The sequence below is a fragment of the Siphateles boraxobius genome, unplaced genomic scaffold (assembly GCF_051911475.1).
Source record: "Siphateles boraxobius isolate OS27281-9 unplaced genomic scaffold, OSU_SipBor_1 6, whole genome shotgun sequence".
Lineage (NCBI taxonomy): Eukaryota > Metazoa > Chordata > Actinopteri > Cypriniformes > Leuciscidae > Siphateles > Siphateles boraxobius.
Genome location: NW_027509186.1, coordinates 23,587,736 through 23,610,899, shown reverse-complemented (window position 1 = coordinate 23,610,899; position 23,164 = coordinate 23,587,736). Strand labels below are relative to the sequence as shown.

The window sequence follows — 23,164 nt, the reverse complement described above, 5'->3', positions numbered from 1 at the left end:
TTACTCACACAGTAGTGACTGTGCCATGAACCTGGCAGGATCACCTCATCAAGTGTGTCTGAACACCTGGTGTGTGAGCACTTATGTCTGCGAGACAGATAGAGAGAAGAAGAGGGAACAAGAGCGACGGGCTCCTTGTGTCCTCCAGATGAGGGCTTGACATCTTTATTATTCACTGCTGTATTATGTACATTGGTAACAAAGGCATGTGTTTGCCTGGAGGTGGGAAGGGAAACCACTGATTGTGCACATAAGTCTGAATACTTGGCGCCTGCTTAGCGAAGCCTCCAAGTACTCCATCTGTCTCTGTCCTTGCTGTCTTTGCTGCTGAAAGCTCCGCACTCTTTTATCTGTCGCACTTTCTCACATACCTAAACACACTGTGAACATTTTGACTGGCTTTCTACAGCACAGAAATGTCAATTGCTAATTAGGTGTTTTATTGGTGCTTTTATGCAAAGTGATTTACAGTGTACTTCGTACAGAAATAGTTATTATAGAACGACCTGAAGATTGTTTTAGCAAGGTGACTGTATAATATAATATAATGGTAATTTTATGCAAGTGCCTTACAGTTCAATTCTTACAGAAAACATCATAATGGAAAGACATGAACATTTCATTATTATTATTATTTATTTTTTTTGCAAACCAACTCATATAATGTAGTATAATATATATTGGCACTTTTATGAAAGTGACTTTTTTCAGAAAAATGAACGACATTATATGACATAATGGAACGACATTAAGGTTTTTTTTTTTTATTGGCAAGGTTATCGGATAATATATTATAATTATTATAATATAATATAAAATAATTGAATATAATATAATGGTTATTTTAAGCAAGTGCCTTCCAGTGCCATTCTTACAGAAACAGTCATAATTTAATTACAGTTTTTATTTATTTATTTATTGGCAAGGTGATAATATAATATAATATAATATAATATAATATAATATAATATAATAAAATATAATAATTTTAGTACATAACTAATCTTTACTTTTTTCTCTCCGTCTGCAGTGGTACCTCCTGGCAGCCCTGGCCCCATCACCCGGCATGAGTCTTATGACAGCCTGGCCTCCGATCACAGTGGCCAGGAGGATGAAGAATGGCTCTCACAGGTCAGTCAGAACTCCGGTCTTCTCCTATGACCTTCATCTCTACTTTAGCTTAACTTTAACCGTAATAAACAGCACTTAAACGACACGCATCTTACATTTCAGTGAAACACTAAAGTGATAATGCATCACTGAGTTGCTGCCAGTAGAAGGCATAAATAATTTCTTGCCCCATTACCAGGTTCGTACACCTAACATGGATCTGGTCAAATTTGTTATCCTTTATTTCCACCTGTCATCCACTTCGATTGTCTGATTTATTAGACAAGAAAACAAACTTTTATTTATTTACAGTTTTTTTTAGTATCATTTATAGTATTGTTTATTAGTTTTAACATTTACATTCTTAGTTTTTTAATTTTAGTTTAAGTTTAATACATTTTGGAATGTGATGTCATTTTAATTACTTTTTGTTTTTTACATTTCTATTTAATTTAAATTATTTTAATTTCAGTTTTATTGATTTTAATACGTTTCACTTAGTTGCCAAGACAGCACTTTAAGACAGTTTAATTTTTTCATCTAATACTTTAAACTCTAATACAATTTTGTTAACAATAAATAATAAATAACTAAATAAATAACTATTTATTTATAAGACATGTACAGTGAGATCTGAAAGCCTATAGTACAAATGTTTTTTGTTAGCAATTTAATACATTTCTTTAAAAAAAAGTTAATCATATTATCAGCATAACAACATCAATGAACAATTTAATTGAAATTTAATTTTCAGTATTTCCTAGTATTATGCTTAATAACAACAGCACTAGAGATGCCTACTCAAATCGTGCATAATATGAAACATTCCTTATTTATTTTGCATCATTAAATTCTTGATTTTAAATTGTTCAAAATCTTTTAAATTAGGTTCTAATTCCCAGATTTAAAATGTGGTCGCAAACTTTTGAACCTCACTGCAAGTTTTATGATCTAATATTCTTGATTACCCAGATGCAACATGTCCAGCATGTGTGTGGCAGTTTTTGTGTGGCCTGAACGGCCCCAGCCAAAGCTCTTAAACCTTAAAGTTGTTAATGTACCAGCATTAGCGACAGCATACATCCCCCATCACATCCCGCCTGCCTAATGACACCATTAACACGTGCAGCGACAGCTATTGGCTAAACACAGTCTAAACCCTGTTGATGGCTCTATTTATCTGCTTTATATGTGATTGCAATTAGTCTGCTTGTCTATTATGTGTTATGGCAACATAGCATAAAAAGCACAGTCCTCTGTGAGCGCTATGGCAGCAGGCTGTGTGTAATAAGTGCTGTCAGTGTGAGGCGGCTGCAATATGGCGGGCTCAGGGCGAAGTGCAGAGAGAGTGCAGAGGGGGGCAACATCTGGCCATAGCCTCCATGAAAGCATCTGTTTCTCTCAGGCCTGTGCAACACTGTTGGTGTTAACTACAGAGAAAAAAAACACGCATACCGCTAGCCTCATTTACACAGATGTGACAGGAAGAGGACGGAAGAGTTGACCCCACGCTCTTTCTGAAAAGATGGAGAAATGGAGTGGAGAGAGGGATGCTGGCCGGATGGACGCTCTTCTCCTCTGCCCTTTCCTTCTCTCTCTCGCTTCATGACGTTAGTGTCATGCCATGTTAATGCAGTCCACTGGGGAGGAAGAGTGGCGTCTGTCTAACACACATGCACCCCCCCCCCCCCCCCCCATCACCAGATTTGACGCTGCTGGTCGAAAGCAGACACTTTCCCACACATTCCTTTGTGTGCGTGCTTGTTTGTGTATATTGGATCTGTTGGTGTCACACAATCCCCAGTTTAATGCCATATATGTGGCATTGTATAATATTTGTTAGTGACGTAAGTTTTATAAATTTATTGTGGTGTGATAAATGTAAAAAAAATTGTATTAAAGTTTCAGTTATTAAAAAAATGTCAGTAAAGTTTCCTCTTTGTGATTTCATAGACAACCAAGCCTGACATGAGAAATAAGTTAATTGTTATCATTTAAGCAGAACATATTTTAATAGTCGTAAAAAATGTAGGAGTCCAGATAATATTTATTTTAAGAAATGCTTTTACTGTAAATGCTTTATATATCTCTACATATACAATTTTGAAATGCGTATAATTTTAATATGTATATATTGGGAAAATTCTTATTTTTTTATTTACACTTATGTATTTACCGGTTGAAAATATTTGTTTTAAGAAGAAAATGCAGATAATCAAGTCCTGTGAGATTCACCCAAATAATGTGCACTAGAAAAAAATAACACTTTACTCAAGTTAAATATGTGGCAAACACTGTGCTCATCTATATGTTTTATACTTTACAGGTGGAGATTGTTACCCACACTGGCCCTCACCGAAGACTCTGGATGGGCCCTCAGTTTCAGTTCAAGACCATCCATCCATCAGGTCAGACCACGGTCATCTCCTCCAGCTCCTCTGTTCTTCAGTCACAGGGGCCCAGCGACACCCAGCAGCCTCTTCTTGATTTCGACACAGACGACCTGGACCTACACAGCCTCAGGTGCCGATGCTTAAACACACATTCACACACAATACCGCTCACATTACCACCTGCCATCATCAACACCAAATTCACAGTGTGACAGCATAGACTCATGTTACTAACCACAGAAATTCACTAAATACACATATTGACCAACACTAGACCTGCACTTGCACAATACGATCACTCTACCAGAGCCTGCCTAATACTGTCGGTTTGTCTGTCATTCTGTGTTCTATTTTTCTGTCTACCTGCCTGTCTGTCTTTCACTCAATTCTTTTCTATCTATCTATTATTCAGTCATAATTTGTTTGCTTTTCTCAGCAAATACTGAAAAATGTTCAATTATTATTGAAAAAAAAGATTGATTATTTAGCATACTGCATGTAATGAATTAGATTCTGGTTAAGCATAATTAACTAGTGTAGTGCATACAAGTCTAATTCACAATTTTTGGACATCTCTTATTCCTGTGATGCAGGATCCAGCCCGTGCGTTCAGAGCCTGTTAGCATGCCTGGGTCTTCTCGTTTGGTGGCCGACCGTAGAGGCCAGTCCACAGTCATAGATACCGGCTCAGGTAAGACCACTTGCTGCTCTTATGTTTTTTCCACAGGTTCTGAAGCTCTTGGATTATAAACAGCTGTTCACAGTGTGATGCATCCACATGAATAGTCTCTTACTTGACTCTTTCTTTAAAGAATCAGTATGCTGAGCATTAGGTGATTGTATGCACTATGCACTTATATTTTATGGTATGTTACACGGAAACAGTTGCAACCTGCCTAAAAACTATCAGCAGTCTACATTTGGTAAATATGCTTATTGTGACCTTTGAGTTAGATTAAATGGATTGATGTGTAAAGGGATTTTGATTTCTCTTTTTTTTTCTTTTCCTCCAGTTGTCATGTTAAGATAATCCAATCAACAGATATCTAGATAGGCTCATACCTTTTAAAATATTTTTTTTTCCCCATTTTGAACTTCTGTATATTTAGATCTATAGTCTAAACAAAACAAGAGAGAAAATCTACTTCAGAGAATCAAAGTACAATGCACTGTTTGCTATTTTGCAGTCGCAGAGTGATATTTTGCTGTGTATGCTCACACGTATATATGTGCACGACACAGTCTTTCATGTTTCATTGAAATCAAAGCAAAGCTCCAAAATGTGGTTTGTCAGTAGAAGGTAGGCTGTGTTGACTGTTGTGATGTTTAGTGCTGGGCCTGTAGACACACATTAGCTGCATCGCACTGTCAGGCATTCTCATCTTTAAGATTGCACTGACTCTCTGCGGTGTCTTCAAATGTACCTGCTGCTCCTTTGCATCTAGTGACTTCCTGTCAAGAAAACTGTCTCGTCATCATCTCACGTCGCCCCTCCTCTAAACCCTCACCTCCATAAGAAAGAAAGTAACCGTCTTTATCACACAGCTCTCCTCCCTCTCATTCTCTCTTCTCCGGCCCGTCTGGAGGAGAGCTGCTGGAGTCTTCTTTATGGGCTGATGCTTATCAGTCTGTGTGTGATTGCTCAGCTCTCAGGGCTTCAAGCAGTGTGGCGCCTGCTCTTATCAGCGCTCATCACTTCGTCTTTGTGCCTTCAAAAGACAGCGCAGCCCTGTTTGTCCCGCGGATTACAGACACACCTCCTCTGCCGCGATGTCTCTCTCTAGTCCAGGCTGTCCTGAAGGATCTAATGCTCTCTTTGCAGGACAGTGTCTCAATCTTGTTTACTTGTTTAGGCCCAGTTTAAACTGTCTCAACCATTTGCTCAGGTTCATGTGTCTGCTCACATGGACATGTGCACTCTGTTAGGCAACTTAATTACCCAAAGGTCAGTGTAAAATATGCATTTATGTGTACGTTTATGCCTTAAAGGTGTTTTTTGTTGTTCTGTAGAACTTCTTGTGTTGACAAATATGTAGAATAAAATAATGCATTCATTAAAATGTTTATTTTATTTGTATGTATAACAAAATGGTGTATATTTCATACATTTAGTTATTATAAATAAAATATTTCTAGAACTTCGTGTTGACATATGTGGAATAAAAAAAAAAAAATATATATATATATATATATATATATTACAATAAAATAGTGTATATTTTAGAAATGTAATTTTATAAAATAAAATATTTGAAATAATAATTTAAAAAAAAACAGTTGATTTAATAATACTTTATTTCGGCCAGATTCTTAGCCAGCATCACATGTATCCTTTTTGGAGAAGTCAATCCCATTATGCATTGCGACAAGCCTGGTTAAAAATCAGCAAACGAACAAAAAAAAAGAAAAGTTGTAATTCGTTTAATACTGAGAGGTATCAATAAAATATATTTCCAAAACAACAATTAAATTATTTTGCCCAAAAATGTTTGGATGTGCTATGTTTTTTTGTGGATGCTTTAAAGCATTACATGACCGTATGTAGGCAGCTCACAAACCTGTGGTCCTTACTGTACATTGTGAAAGTAAGTGTTTCAGAAAGATCACATGAAGATGCCATAGCGTCCCTGGCTGCTATATATTAATGCTTGTTTATGTGGTGTCCTTTGTTATATACCATCCCTAAGGGAGCCGGCTCCATGTGGCCATTTCTGCCGGATGTGTGTGCTGACACTAAACCCATCATAAGCAGCGCCCGTCTGCTTGACACAGCGTATCAGAAGAAAGAAAAAATTACACAGCCACTGTCTCAGCTTCCCAAAATCAATCGGACATGCAGCCGGCATTATCGATACTCCTATCTGGTCCCAGGAGCGTCACTCTGGGCCTGCTAGACTACACAGCGCATTGTGCGAGGAAAGACAGGAGGTGCTTTATCTATTTGAACCATGAAGCGAGCAAGAACACAAATCTCTTTTGATTGTATTTTGTTATGACTCAGTAGCAGAAACACCCCGGCATTTGTTCGGCGAGAGCACTTTTCCTTCCTGGCCCAGTTGTTATGTGTGTGGCATGGCGGGGTGGCAGGGGCCTGTCGGAGATTGGGAGATGAGTGGGCGACAGTGCACGAAAGATGCTGGCGTGTTGTGAGTTTGCTATCGCGTCCTGGAAGAAGCATGACTGATATCTGCAAGTGTGTCTTGCATTGTGTCAGGGGCGATGACGAGTGTTTTTGTTTGTATTCATCTGTTTGAGTGTATATTGTTTTTATGTTGGGTTATGGATTTAAAGTGTCAAATAACTGGAGTTACTCACTAGTTGATTAGTAACTTTATTATGAACTGCAATGCAACGACATGATTTTAATTGAATACAAGTCATACAAAACATCTACTAATGAAAACAGCTGTCGAGAGTTGAACATCACTGTACTTTTACCTCTGTAAATTACTGTAAATTTACCAGTATGTGTGTATTTCAGAGGCCTAAAAAGGTCCTTATTTTGTCCAGAACACACAAAATAAAATAAAATAAAATATTTGAAATAAAACATAAGTAAATTAATAATACAAGCAATATGATATATTTGACACTGAAGTAAAATATTATATTTTTCTCCAGAACAGAAAATAGAGGAGAAGAGAAAATTCAATACAATACAATAATGAAATTAAATTAATTAAAATGAAATCATTAAAAATTTTAAAAAATACACAAAAAAAATTAAATAATATTTATATACTGGCAAGTTTCAATCCCTTAGAAGCCTATGGAGGAGTGATCCAGCTCTCAGATTTCATCAAAAATATTTTAATTTGTGTTCCGAAGATAAACGAAAGTCTTACGGGGTTGGAACAACATGAGGGTGAATAATTACTGACAGAATTTTCATTTTAGGGCTAACTATCTCTTTAAAACATACCGTACTGCAACTAAATACATTTCTGTGCTGTCTGGTTGTGATTGACACAGTGGCCTGCAGTTTTAGCCACAAATATAGAAAGGGGGGAGCGGGGATTACATTTCACTGGTAGTATAATTTAAATGTTTACTTTTCTAATCTACATTTGTTGCCTACATTAGTGCAGTCATGGCGGTGGTCAGTTATGCTGGCTGTTATCACATTGTGACTGTAAAACTGCTCTCACCGATACTTATCATCATCATCAGAGTGTGTGCCCGGTGTTTTATCCACCGCCCTTACACAGCCCTCTACTCAGGTGCAGGGGGTGTGTGTGTGTGGCAAGACAAAGCCATCTCTGTGCTTTAGTGTAGTATAGTATGTTCCTCTGTGCTGGTCATGCCTTTAGGCCAGTGGGACAGGCCTGATCGCTCCCCTGGTTTCCTCTCCCAGCATGGCTGAGCGCTCAGAGACTGGGCACCTGGACTCTACCTGCGTCCAGCAGTAATGGATCCTCACCCGTGGTCTGTAATTACCTGGATGGGCATAAAGGTGGCTTGTTGTCGGAGATACTGCTCACATTCAAGCCAGAAGGATCCTGACGCGGCTCAAGGAGGAGCTCGTGCCACATGATCTCCCCGAACAATGAGAGGTGTTTTTGAGCCGCCTATAGATTGGGGAGCCATTCCCGTGACCCAGCGCTCTCCCTGCCGCCCTAGCCTGTCTCTTTCAATAGCGACTCGCCACCTGCCCCAGGCCCCCTCTCCACCACACTCACTGACTCCATTCTTCTGCCCCTGACCTGGAAGTCCCCGCCACAATACAGAAGCTGCCGCGGACGCCTGGCCAGATTGGCTGATCTGACTGTGAAAGATGCCATTCTTATCATCAACCTACTGTCTGAGAATCAGAGGCCCAACGGCCTTATCTCACACTGCCATCGCTTCCCTTCCTATTTTTCTCCTCCTTTCTGTTTTTTCTCTTTTTGTCTGTGTATTTTGGATTTTTTTCTTCAATTACTTTATTGGCTTGACATGCAGCTTTGCATGGCATGATTTTATTCTTTATATTGAGCCAAGAAGGAAGCAGAAAGTCTCTATTTCTCTCTCTCTTTAACTCTTTTTCCTTGAGGTGAAGGTAAATCATTCAGCACTTTTTGGTGTCTGTGTAGCATTCTTGTCTTGCTGAAGTACGTTTTTGGCTGTGAGGAGAGAACAGCATGATTTGAGCACATGATGTATTATTTTAGTGGAACGTAAAATAAAACTGGTGAAGAGGAATACACGCTGAAAATACAAATTTGTATGCTTTTTTTCATATTCATATATTTTCATATATTATGTTTTTGTCTCTAATAAGGTTGGGTCTTTAACTTGAGCAAGTTAGCAGCCACCCAAATCGGAACATCCTAGCAATCACACAGCAACATGATGAAGAACACTCAGAACACCTCTATATGTGTGAACCGAGGGCAGCGTTGTGTTTGTGTTTGTGTGTGTGTGTGTGTGTGTGTGTGTGTGTGTGTGTGTGTGTGTGTGTGTGTGTGTGTGTGTGTGTGTGTGTGTGTGTGTGTGTGTGTGTGTGTGTGTGTGTGTGTGTGTGTGTGTGTGTGTGTGTGTGTGTGTGTGTGTGTGTGTGTGTTTTTGTGTGAGAGGGAGAGAGAGAAAGAGTGTGTGTATGTAGTGCCAGGGGCGGGAGCAGCTGCTCTTTAAAGCGACTGAATGGACAGCAATGTGTCAAGCATCTGCTGTGTACTCGCTCAAAGCTTTTACCTCCACAGTGCTGCGAGCCACTCCAACACACAACCACTCGTACTGTCAACATATGAACCCTCTCCTCATCATCTATACAATGATAAACAATTGAATTGCTAAGTTGTGATTTAGGATCAGTTTTTTGGATGCTTTCCAGCCACTTTGCTTGAACTCTTCGTCCATGGCCTTTGAAGGAGTTGGGTTGTCATATGTGGGCTTGTGTGAGTGTTTTAGGGCATAATCGAACACATCTGGTCGAGTGGGGTTAGATGTTGAGGTACGATGAGGTGACAGGAAAGACATGTGCAGACGTTGGCACTCCATGTGCCATTAAGATCATTGCAGCCATTATGACAAACAGCAGTGTGCGAGTTGTAGACCCTTCTCACCTTAACCTCAGGATCTCAGTCTTACAGTATTTGACTGCCTGTTCTCAGCAGGATGTAAGGATTGGTCACAATGGTCAACTGGTTGACCATTAGTTTATCTAGTTGATGTTTTTTTTTTTCTCCTGGTAAATTGTGTCTTTAAAGCTCCAGTAGGTAACTTTTGTAAACAAATATTTGTTAAAACTGTCATTATGTCCTGACAGTAGAATATGAGACAGATAATCTGTGAAAAAATCAAGCTCCTCTGGCTCCTCCCTGTGGTCCTATTGCCATTTGCAGAAAAACACCGCCCCCGGTCAGAAACAACCAATCAGAGCCAGGAGGAATGTCTTAGCAGTGTCAATCATGCTCGTGTACGCACTGATCACCCCTCTCTTGCATAGCGCGAGCGCATACCGTCGTTCGTGACTCTCCTGTTCGAACTCGTTCATCCAAATGAACGAATCTTTTTTCGAGTCATTTCGTTCATTCAACGAACGAAATGACTCGAAAAAAGATTTGTTCATTTAGATGAACGAGTTCGAACAGGATTACGAACGTGCATCACAGAACAGAGCAAGGCGAGCATTTGTGCTTATAAAACTTAAAGTTTTTTATTTATTTTAGAAATGACCGATCGTTTCGCTAGATAAGACCCTAATTCATCGTCTGGTATCATTTAAAGCCCTTTGAAGCTGCACTGAAACTGTCATTTGGTCCTTGAAACGTTTGTGTCCTATTGATGTCCATTATATGAAAGAAGAAAGAAAGACATGGACATCTTGGATGACATGGGGGTGAGTAAATTATCAGCAAAAGTTTTTTTAAAAGTGAACTAATCCTTTAATGTTATCTTACTAGCTATTTATAACTTATAGAAAGAGTGCAACGTTATAAAGTAACATGTATGGCAAAATACATAATGATTTGAGGAGCAAGTTTGTAGTCAAGTTTGTAGTCAAAGTATGGGCAGGCCATAGTCAATGTAAAGCATGTTGTTGATGTTTCGTCCCTATTAGTGAATGTTCCATAACTGTTTATAATCCGCCGTCATCGGTGGTCCTGCTTACTAGCCTACGCGTTCACGGCAGGCTCCGCTGTGGGGGAGGAGCTGTGGAGGGAGGGCTGTAGCGCAGCAGAGAGCAAGGGGGTTGGACCTGTAAGTTGTGCTTGTTCAAATTTTCAGGCTAAGTCAACATTTTCTCAAAACTCCCTACTGCAGCTTTAAATTAGGGATGCAGGGTTTATGTGGACCATATCAGGTATCAGCAGATATAACAGTTTACTTATTTTTTATTATTTATCAGTATTAGTCAATATTGAATATTTTTTTGCAGATTTGGGATTTATTTGATTAACATCTATGACATACAAGACCGCAGGTATATTTGGCTATTGTCACTTTAAAACCTAATACGTAGATGCAATATAATAATACGCATCAAAATTCTTTCTCAATTGTTTACATTCACTCAAGACACAAGCAACTGGGTTTACGATGATACTTACAGAGACGGGCATTTTGACATAATTTTGCGCATATGTGCCTGTTCAAGCACAAAAAGAAGAGAAAAAACGGAATTCGGTGTTCGTGTTCGGTTCTGTGTGGTGCATAGAAAACCGGTTTGAGTTCTCTTTTACTTCTTTTTGTTCTTTAATGCTTTAAACTAACTTGAAATTTTAAACTGACAGGACTTAAACACATGCAAATTATACATTTTCACTCTATGATGATTAACCTGCAATTAATCTTCGAATCACATGTGCTCCGAACCTTTGGGCCTGGTCCATACGCATCACGGATCAACTATGATCCCTACTTGACATCGCACATCTTGTTGGGATGCGCACATTAAGATGTTTATGCTGAAAGGATATATATTGTGCAGCCCTAAACGTGTCCAAATGGTGTCAGATTAATTCAGTGCCAGGCAAATTAAGATTATTCGGCTACTTGTTCAGGTACTCCGACTATTCAGTTGAAAATATGGCCTTGCACATCCCAAGTAAATTCACACATACTCGTCTCATGCTGCTGAAATTCTTCCCATTCCTCTCTCATCAGTTAGGACCGCTCAGCCTGTGAAAGTACATACTTCTTTCGGGCACACTGTGTTCTGTCTCCGTCTTCCCCACTGTGTATTTTTGTTGTTACGTGTGTGCGTGTGCCCGCCTGCATGTTTCTGACAGCCACAGAAAAGCACAGCTCTTAGTTTGGGTCCCGCTGTCCCAGCCTGCCACATCCGAGCGTACAAGAACGTTCTGACGGGGGTCTCAGAGTGATTGGCCCCCTCCAAGGTGGGGCCACAATTAAAAGCTAAGAACAAAAGCTCTCCGCGCCGAAGCATGGGCCTCAGCGACTCAACATATGCCCGCCGCTCCCAGCACAGCCCTCCAGACACTAATGGACTCTGACAGCGTCTCCACACGAGGCGGCATTATCTTCCCCCAGCATGCACTCTCACTCCATAATGTATTGATCGGGCAGCTGCGATGGTATTTTTTACACCTCAGAGTCGGCGCCTGATGTACGCCACTTCATTGAGTCATTACTGTGAGCGGAGAGCAGCGCACAGAAAGAACTGTTAAAAATGAATAGAGGATGAAGAATGAGAAAGCATTCCATCAAACCCCACCTCTTCCGTGCCGCTCTCCGGCCAGGAGACAGCAAGTCTGTTGTATTTGTTTTTTGACTTTTCGATTGTCGTGTAAGTGTGTGTCATAGTTAATGTTGGTTTTCATAGTGCGGTTCTGTTGAATACTTTGGTTAGTTCCATATCATTTGTGTGTGTGTGTGTGTGTTTTTTTTTTTTTTTTTTTTTTTTTTTTTTTTGTGAAGCAGCCAGTGCAGTCAAATTCTCCAACAAATGATTCTAATGAATCGGTTCTTTTTAGAAAATCATAGCATCCATTGAGTGCAGTATAATCAAATTCCGGAATAAATGATTCTTATAAGCTGGTTATTTTTAATGAATCAAAAACCATACAACATGACCAGTGTACTCCAAACAATTCTCAAACTAATGAATATTATGAGTTGGTTCTTTTTTAATGAATCATAAGCCTCCAGCTGGACCAGTATAGTCCGATTCCCAAAACAAATATTTCTTATGAGTTCTAATGATTCTTATTAAAATCTATACAGCAATACCAGTGTGGTCCTAATGATGCCTGAACAAATGACTCTTGTAAGTCAGTTATTTTTAGTTTATTGTAAGCATTCAGGAAGGCCAGTGTTGCCTAATTTATGAGCAAATGATTCTTATGATTGTTTTTTTTTTTGGACCAGTGTAGTCCAAACGATTCCCAAAGTAATGACTCGTATGGGGCGAGACTTACTGAATTAATGAAATATGTTATCACTTTTTTGTATTTTTTTAAAATAGGAATTTACATTGTTATTTTTTATTTTAAGTTTTTTTAAATTGTATAATTATTATGTATTGTACTTATTACCAAGATTATCTCATTATTCGGCAATGAAATTACATTTACACCAAAATATGTCTTTCTTAAAAGTACTAAAATAACTGTTAGTGGAACTGTTAAAGAACTGAAAGTTGAAATTGGAACCCGTGTCAAAATCATTATATCCCTTACAATTTTAGTATGTTGTCCGTAGTCAGTAATTCCTTATATATATATTTTTTCATTTTAAATGCTAATAATGTGGCTTATTTTAACTATTTTGTAATCTTTAGAATAGAGTAAAATGGCTGATCTAATATCGACCTCATTCTGATCCTTTGGAGTGGGCATGTTCTTTCCGTGTGTGTGGAATGAGCTGCTGTTGAAGGATGACTGAAGAGCTGTTGACAGATGTGAGAGGCGAGTTCCTCTTCTGGAGGGTGAGGTAATGTGACATGGTCAGATTCTCCTGCACAGCCCCTCCTCTCTCCAGGTGTGGAGGTGAGGTGCTGCGGGTCATTTCCTGTGCAGATGAGTTTCAGTGTGGGAAGATGATCTTAGCTCACCTGCCCACCACAGCCCACAGAGCCATCCTTTGTTTATTCATTTAGTGTCGCAGATTAACCCTGGCCAGCGGGCCTTCCTGGAAACGGTATCCAGGTGACTGTGCAGAGGTGAGGAGCCTCTGCCTCTCTCTCTCCTCACCTGGAAATAAACATCTGGTCATTTACACCTCTGTTTTCAATCAGCCAGGAACGCCTAAAATGCCTGAGCCGGATTCCTCTGTAGATTCTCTAAATCAGTGGTTCTCAACTGGTTTGATCATGGGACCCACATTTTCCCATGGTCATTAAGCCATGACCCAATTTTGCTATTAGGAATTTGACCTAATTCCTAAAACAAAAGTGTAATATTATGTGTTATAATGTGTTGTGTTACATATGTGACAGGGTTTTTCCTGGTGGTAAAATCCTGATCATGTACTTTAATAATAAGATAATTAAATTTATATTTTTTGTAGGCCATCATATAGCCTACTGTGTTTCCCACAGTATTTTTGTGGGTGGAGCTCTGAAGAAAAAATGTGTACATTTTAAAGATAAATTCATTAATCTGGTGCACTTTGAGTCAACCAAATCCACTGTTAAAAATAAATAAAACACCCGCCAACCACCCAAACCAATGATATTCTTTGATTTAGATATCTGCATCTGATCATCACATTACAATTATTCAAATAAATAATAAGCATGGCAATATGGTAACATATCACCCTGAAGTAGGCTGATTTTAAAATAACATTTATTAAAATAAAAGTTCTTCTTTTGGCAAAATTACATTTCCTTAATAGCCTAAACAGAGGCTTTACTCCCTTCAAACTTAAATTGTCAGTGTTTCATTACATCACTGTTGGAAAACACTCTTATCGGAACATTTTTTTTACCTTTATAAAAGGCATGTATACTCCATCTTTCATTTCAAATTCTTAAATTTGATCAATACATTCAATTAGAATAAAGAGACTCTAGGCTGTTATCATTTCAATTAAATAATTTACATTTAAAATTACAACTGTATTAAATGAGATTACGAGATTGTTTTAAATATTTTTTGAATATACAAATAAGGATTGTTGAAAAGAATGATACTTTTAAACTAAACCACCAGTAGGTGGCGGCAGGTGACCATCTTAATGAGAGGGGCATTGAGTCATTCTTTCAAACGATTCGTTCAAATTGATTTATTCAGAATGAGGCAGTTTATGAATGGGTAATTGAATCTTTGACTCAACCGTTTCGTTCAAAACGCTGACTCATGAAGCTGAGTGTTCCTGTGAGATGCGCGATGTGCTGTGATCTTTGTTTGGAACTTTATTCGCTGCTGAAACAGAACAAAAACAGTCATTGTATCTAAAATGCAAGTGACTTAATTTTAACTATTTGTTTATGGTTTCAATCGTGATGGTATTCAGGAAAACAGCACTCTGGTCGTGTGATGTTTCTTTAATTGTATAATATGTTCTAAATAACTGCGTGAGCCTCAATAGCGCAACTTTGTTACCATCAACTTTATTATCATCAGCTATAAGCTATCAATCGCCACTTACATTAAATGAAATAAGATCAGAATCATCCTCGCGGTTTCTGAAATTCCCTAGTTATTTTTTATTTTATTTTTTTGATATTGAAAATTGTTTAAGACATTTGTCAGGTTGGGCAAGTACAATTCTCTTTCACTTGTCCCTTAAAAAAACACATGTGTCCCTGTCGTGGAAATAATTCTATTCGAAAAGTTAAGAGGAAGGAGACAAGTGGAAACCTTTGAAAAGTCAAAGTATCAAATGTTTTATTTCTTGCAAGAAAGGCAGTTCACACACAGACAGAGTCTGACATGAGAAGGGCGAAGGGCTGATCCCTTTCACCAGGTTATATACCCTAACACATCCTGAGTAGGCTGCATCTGTTTCAGAAGATTGCCTTGGTTACCTCAAAAGGAAACGTGTTTGTTCAAGATCTCTTGTAGGACATAAATTCGTCTAGACAGAACAATGACATCTTCGTCAAGATTTCCTGTTGTTAGCTTCAAATTCACACCTCTTGCATATCTCTGGTTTCACACCTCTTGCATATATCAAAAGCTGCACACATACATTTCACACTTGAAGCGAACAATAGGTCACTTGGAGTACACATAGTCCCTTTGCTACTTGGGTTATTGTCACACATACATGTTGTTCCTGAAAGCTTATTTTAACTTATGCATTTCTAACAGCTGGGTTATATCGTTAATAATGTCCTTTAGCTTATATGAACATCTTCCTTTAAATGCTTATGAGTACATAAATCCTTGACGTTAATAAAAGTTGCACACATCTAATGATAAAAGAATACATCTAAAAGTAGAAAACACATCTAAATGTAAAATTTCCATTACAGTCCCGGACAAGCGTTAATATCGAGTCCTGGCATATGTTTTCCTTGATTGGTTTTCCCTGAAGAGAATTATGTTGTTGAAAACGAAAGTAAAAGAGTGACGCATGTTCATTGCGTTTTACCGTGATGAGAGTTCCATGTCTTTATTAAACTCAACACATAAATAATGATTTATCTGTTATCCACCCGCGATTAATTGCAATTTTATGTTTTTATTTCTTGGCCCGCCTGACCCGCAGATTATGATCCGCGCACACTATCGGCAAACTATACGATTTGAGAATGGACACAGGCCTGGAACCTGCAACAGAACCGTCACGGTGGAAAAAGTGTATCTGAGCATGTTACTGTCGGTCAGAGTTTTGTCGAAAGCTGGTGGCTGCACGAAATTTGACAGAGACGGCCGCCTCGTAATTCTCTATGCAGGAAAAACCCTGTGTTATATATAATTAATACTGATGAATAAACAGTATAAGGTAAGGCTATTAAATAAAAGTCCCAAACTAGTTTTTGTTAATACAATAAAGTTTGTAGAGACGCCACAAATAAAATATACAAAACAACTCAAAGCGAAAATGAAGTGACATTTTGGGGTTACGGAAACAACAGTTACCATGGTAATACACAATACTAGCATGAGCTGTAGGCTAAATGAAACATATGGAAACTGCTTCTGATGAATAGAATGAACATCATACCCGCATGCAAATCCTTCCCAGCTAACATGCAAAGTACCAGTTGCGTAATTTATTGGTACTTTTTGGTAATTTCATGACTTTACTAATTGACAACATAACTGCGATGTTGCATGCTAGTAATTTATTTTGCGCTTTATCTATAATTAATTGATATACAGCGTGCCCCGTTGCATTTGCACGTGCAATTTTCTGAGGTTAGAGACATAAAATGATCATATAAGTGGTCCATATAACTTGTGCACTATATTCTGAATATTCATATGGAATGGCATCTTCTGAAGCCATACTTGGTTTGTGTGAAATATGGACAATAATGCTGTTGTTGTTGTTGTTTTTTAGCTTTCCAGCACGTTAATGGGAAAAGTACAGATGTCCGATTTGTGAACAAATCATTTTATTAATACAGATCTGGTTAATGATTTGTTTTATTCAGTTCACAAAATCTGTCTGAATGATTTGTTCACACATCCATTGATCCAATTTGTGGATTCAACTCAATGATCTGGTCATAGCCGTTAACAGCTCAGAGTATAAATTAATTATATATGACTTGAAATAGTCATAACTACTTTTATGATTCTTTTATTGTGCTTTTGGGTCTTTTTTTAAGCCTGAAGTCCTCGTTCATTGTAACTGCATTTAAAAGACCAATCAGGACGTTATTCAAAATTACTTCTGTAAAGAAAGTCTTAAGAGTTTGAAACGACCTGAGGGTGAGTAAATGATGTCACATTTTACATTTTGGACTGAACTAATCCTTTAATTTATCTTTCTGTCCTTTTTCATTCTCTATTTCTCTTGTTTTTCTCCGTCTGTCCTTTCTCTCTTGATTTCACTGAGCTGAGGTGCGCTGGCATCATCAGCCGAGAGAGTGAGCGAGGCAGAAGCGCACACCTCGCACATTTGATTCACAATCTGTTTTGGCAGGCCAGGCAAGCAGGAGATATGGCTCTGGAGCATCAAAAAGGTCTTGACAGTTTTCTTAGCATTAGCTTTTTCTCTGTTCTTTTTGTTGTACCTGTTTTTTTTTGTAATCTTAATATAAGTAGATTTATGACATACATGTATGTCAGCATTTGTTTTTGTAGGTACAGAAGGAAAGCGTGTGAGGTTTGCTGTCCAGTGCTGTGTACACTTTAGAAGACCCTGTGCCTCTCTCTCCCTCCCCTTGGGAATGTTATCAGTAGAACAGGAAGCACAAGTTATCACATTCTTGGTGCACACGGCTTCAGAAGAATCCATTAATTTGACGACAAGAGCACAGGACCAGATGTGAAAATCTCGCTTGATTTGAACTTTGTCCAGATCTTATCACAGTAATTTATACCTCATTGTCTCAGTCCAGGGCTGGAAAGCATCATTTCTAGATCATTTTAATGGATTTCTCTCCCCACTCACTCTCCCCCTTGTTTCAGAGGCCTTGAGAATGTGGGTTTGTGTGAAATTATGAAAAATGCTTTCATTAGTATTCCTCCACTCACCGAAACAGACCCCGCACATGGACCGCTCTCCCTTCTGTGCGCCCCCGTGCGTAACGGCATTAGAACGGACTCCAAAACGCATCCCTCCTCAGGCCAAAGGGCTCGTTGCCAGGTACACCCAATTTTGCGAACTGTCTCTGCACAGGGACGTGCTCGCCGGGATTCGATCTAGGGGCTCTTCCAGAGTGATTGACGTCCGGTGCGGTCAAACAAATCTGCTTCCCTCGTTAGAGCCACCGCTGTGCCAGTATTGAATCCATTCTGTTACATTTAACTCTGCCAGCCGTAACACAGTCACATGGGAGCGGAAATGTATTCAGGAGCGCCGAACACGCAAAGCGGTCTTTCCCAGAAACATGTGTTTCCAATGAACTCCCCAAACTGCTCGCATGTAAGCGGTGGTCAGGCAAACGGGATAATTTATTCTGTTCTGGATAGACTTGTCATATTAATTATAGCCCAGGCCAGAAAGGCTGGATGGCAGGTTGGAGTCACCTCGGTTATTTTTGGAAGCCTTGAGAAGGTACTGCACTCTTTCTTTTCACCTGACTTAAGGAAATGGCCTCGCAGTCAACACTCATACTGGACTGCATACGCCACTCCTGTCCAAACAATGTCTCAAGTGAGACATTTCGGTCATAACGAGGGTCTCATGCCACATTATTGCAAACCCACACTGTTCTATAGTGGTCTCGTGCTGTTTCTTACTGGCTCTGGAGAGTCGAGGTGCTGTTTGCGTTAGTTAGACAGACATCCTGGCGCCTGTTTGCAATGAGGTCAAGGAGGCCAGAGATGCACCTCAGTTGTCATAAGCAGTGGGAAGATAAGCCCTTTAAGCCTGAACCCATGGGCAGAACATGTCTCTCTTTGCGCTTCTGTCGCCCCAAACTAGGCTGAGTGCTAAGCGGAACATAATTCAGTAAATTAGTACGAGTAAACACAACTCTGAGCCCCAGAGACGATCAGAAAAAAAAAGGACAGAAACTATGGGGGACCGTGAGCAAAAGATGCCAGAACTATTGTGAATCAAGCTACAAAAATGTGTAAATGATTTGATTTTCCATTTGTACCAGCAAAACGACTCCAATGCGTTGTCCTGCCTGCAGTGTTCTTGGTTTTAGCTTGCTTATTTCTTGTGCGTCTCAGACAGAGATCAAGCGGTCTGGGCTTACTCTTACTGACCCCAAGAAATATTTCCACTGAGGCTTTGTTGTGAATTCTAATAAACACCATGATTTGAATTAACCGGCAAGCATTTTGAGTCATTTTAATAAATTAGCTCCACATGTTTCTCTCCCTTTTCCCCTTCCACCCCTATCCTGTTCATGGAATCACCCATGTTTGCACCAAAAACACTCGCTTTGCTTGGTCTACCACTGTAGGGATAAGTGTACAACATCCAGAAGGGATACAATTTTTATTGTGTAGTTTTTGGAGAACACTGAATGTACAAAAAAGTCAGAAGTCAGGGAATATGTCTCAGTGTTTTTGTAGTCCAGGAGTTAGAGACGTTGACGTCCAACCTCTGACTTCGCTCGGGCAGCTGGGACAGGAAAATCAGGATACAATTTGGCACTTAAGGAGACTAAACGATTTCCTCCTCCCTGATGATTTCTACTGAGAAATGTGTCCGTGCACTGAAAATTACATCCGGGAAAATGTTTATGTAGTTTTTTTTCTTCTTCTTTCGAATGAATGAATAATCAAGTATCCTTTAACACTCAACACAATGTTGCCCTCTTTTTCCTCTCATTAACCTCTTTTCTTAGTATTTTTACACAACCATTTCACCACTTTTTGGCAAATGCCTGTTTCCAGGAGGTTGGCAGCACTCTTGAAGAAAACTCCTAAAGAATGGCATTTAAAGACCACTCCTTATGCAACCTCCCCCCTGATCTGTAAGTGCTGAAACCCATCATGCCGAGTTGTGTCACCCAAACCCTTGACCCATCAACTCAGTAGATGTAAACAGTGCATTACTTAATTCTTTTATTTTGGCGTCTTGCACCCAATTGGACCCACTTTTAACTCCTCTGGCATTTTAATGTGGTGTGCTGGGAAATCTGAGACCCCAACTCAATGAATTGAAGTTATTTAATGTTGCATGTTGTCTTACCACCAGTTAGACACTAAACATAATGACATTTTCTCTCACTTACTGCCTCATATTATGTCCGTTCCACCTAAAGCACCAACAAGCTTCTTTCTAACATTGTTTTTCTTTCCTTTTCCTTGCATTTTTTCCTCTCCATTTACAATAAAACTGCAGTTGTACACATCCACCACAACCCACTGTCTGGAAACAAAGAATTTAAAGCCTGAACCATGGGCTGTTAAAGCCTTTAACAGGGCTGACAGGAAAACTGCCGATAAACCTAAGTCTTGTGTGAAAGATTCGCTTTGTGTACCTCAAACTGATGTTTCCAGTTTTGTCTGTTCTCTCTATACAAGGCTGCCATTAGGTAATGTGATGTGTGTTCGGGGTTAAGCGGTTGGAGATGCTGGTGCTTAGTTTCTCAGATTTCTGATTCATTTGCTATAAATAAGCCCTGGGGAACCAGAGGTGTTGGGTCACTTACTGTAATGGCTGAGGACCTGAGAGGGGAGGAAAAGGAGGGATACTTGAAGAATGACTCCACTTTTGTTTGAACAGCTCATGCACATAACACAATTTTACAAACCCCATTTTAAAATAGCCCCATTTTAAAATTTTAGAATACAAAACAAAAACCCATAGGCTTACCCTTAAGCAGGAACCTTATAGCCATACAGTAGGGTTGGCAGTTGGCACTTTTGATTTGGACCAATACCCAAAACAGCCTAACAACTCTCAAGCAACCAATTCAATTTAATTGAATTGCATTTGTTTGGGGATATTCCGATTAACAAGCTATCGATTCAATTTAACTTGAGATTTTTTTTTTAGATTTGATTTGATCAGCTCATTTGATTCGATTTAGTTCATTCTATTTGATTACAATTAATTTATATAAATAAATGTCAGTTACAATATGCATTTTGCTTACGGATGGAATTTTGATTTAACATTTGATTTCATTGATTTGAGTTCATTGGATTGATTTGATTCAGTTGACTCGATTTGATTTCATTCCAATTAATTTAGTTAATATTTACATATACTTGCTCATGATAACTGTCAATTAATACTGTAAATTGTAAAGGAAACTGAACAACAATTAAAAATGTACAACAATGCCCTAAGAGTGAGCTATATTATGCTATATTTAACAGCCATATAATTATCACAACCCAAAATTGCTCTGCATGTGGATACCAACTGAAATAAACTTAAATATTTTGCGTAAAAATATTATTATAACATAAAACTACAAAAAAATAATAAACTTATGAGCACTTCAGTTCAGTACACTAGAAAAGCTCTTCATGTTAGCAAAAGAACATATAAATTGGAACATTTTAATGACAGACTCCCCATATAAAATGTAAACATTAAATTTCTGTTGAACATCATTTTCTTTCCCTCCGTTTACTCTTTATAGAGCAAGAAATTCCATTTCTGCGGTGTAAAGCATGACAATGTGTATTATGGTGTGTGTGTGTGTTTTCGTCCCTCTGAGGCTTGAGAAATCCCCGGTGGAGCCTCTGGACTGTGCTCTGTGTATGTCCAACATATGGGAATCAGCATGGTTGCAGTCCCCTCACAACAGGCAAGTGCTTTCACTTGACTATATTATCTGTTAAACATTTTTTCCTCTCGTTTTTTCCTTCAGCACTTGAAAAAAGGGGGAGCGGTATGTGACCCTTTCTCTGCTGAGGGGTCAAGTGGTGATTGCTGATGTTGTCTGCTCTAAACACATGTTTAGCCCAATGCCGCTCACCCAGGCCCCCTAAAGGTTTGGTAACCATTAAGTTACTTCCTAAGTCAGTTCCGGAGTCAGGTCTCAAAGGACTGGGCAAGAGGAGGGCTTGTGCGTATGCGTATGATTTAACATTGTTGTCCTTTTTCTTATTACTTTTTTGTTTAACTACATGTGTGCAAGTTCCCATATGGATTTTCATACAATACATTCAGTCACTGGCTTCCTAGTCCTTTTCACACAGGTGAATATTTGCCCGAGACGTGGCACAGCTCACGCGATTCTGTCCCAGACAGGAAGTGCCATGGTAAGCTCTGTTATGATAGTGGATCAGCAGCTAAGAGGAAGAGCTGTGAACTTCACATGGGAGCAGAGCCGCCGAGTCCAACCGTGGCCGCCACCTCAGGGCCCAGCGGCCGGCAGGAAATGAAAGGATCATTTAGTTTGTGGCAGATGAGCAGGAGGGGAAAGGGAGGGGACGACACAGACACACGATTTTAACCCTCCTGAGACGAGCAAAACAAGCTCTGCTCAGATGTGCTGTGGCAGAGGTGTCAGGGTGTACGTGTGTCTGCGGTGACCCAGTGGAGGGTACGTGTCAGAGAGTTGTGTGGTGGGACAGAAAGGGAGAAAGCAGTTGTCATGGCAGCAGCAGTAGCTGATTTAATGCTGTTGGTGGTGGGAGATTTGTGACAAGCCAGTCCAAAGGTGGCTAGCTTCCCTGTCCAAGTGAATGTATCGCCTTCATTTCAGACCTTGAAAGCTTGTACTCTCCATTCTGACACCTCACCCCACAGCCAGGACACCTCCTTTGAGTCTTACAGCATTTCATTATTAGCTAAGGCAAACTTCACTGTTACTATTGCTCATACTTTGAGTTTAACACAACCACTAACTCCTAATATTACATTTTTTGCACAAAGTGTGTCCCATACTATTTGTGCTTTATAGGGTTACCCTATAGGACTTATAGGGTTAGTTCACCCCCCCAAAAATTTAAATTCTGTCATCAATTACTCACTCTCATGTTGTTCCAAATCCATATGACTTTTGTTCTTTTTTTGAAACACAAATTAAGATATTTTTATTGAAATCTAAGATATTTCTGTCCCTCCCTTGAAAGTCCATTCTAAACATTTATAAAGAGATTGTAAAATAAATCCATATGAATTGAGCAGTTTAACCAAGTCTTCTGAATTACTAACTCTTTAAATGATACCTGTTTTTGTGTGAAATTTTGTGACTTCAATAACTTGAACTGTACTGAAGGCTAAGTGCT

At 39.1% G+C, this 23,164-nt stretch overlaps 1 protein-coding gene across 7 annotated transcripts in view; it reads left to right on the top strand.

Moving 5' to 3' along the window:
* Nucleotides 1-23,164, top strand: part of bcas3 (BCAS3 microtubule associated cell migration factor) — a 254,043-nt gene that overhangs the window by 102,715 nt on the left and 128,164 nt on the right. For 6 of the 7 annotated variants that reach the window (XR_013195948.1, XM_077208302.1, XM_077208300.1 and 3 more), the window contains exons 20-22: nucleotides 1,031-1,131; nucleotides 3,437-3,633; nucleotides 4,097-4,194. Coding sequence is in view for 6 of the 7 variants with exons in the window: in XM_077208302.1 (XP_077064417.1) it covers nucleotides 1,031-1,131; nucleotides 3,437-3,633; nucleotides 4,097-4,194 (396 nt within the window). In the remaining variant the exon portion in view is untranslated. Of the gene's footprint in view, nucleotides 1-1,030; nucleotides 1,132-3,436; nucleotides 3,634-4,096; nucleotides 4,195-6,190; nucleotides 7,008-23,164 lie in introns of those variants that run through there. The other variant, XM_077208304.1, reaches the window with a different exon arrangement.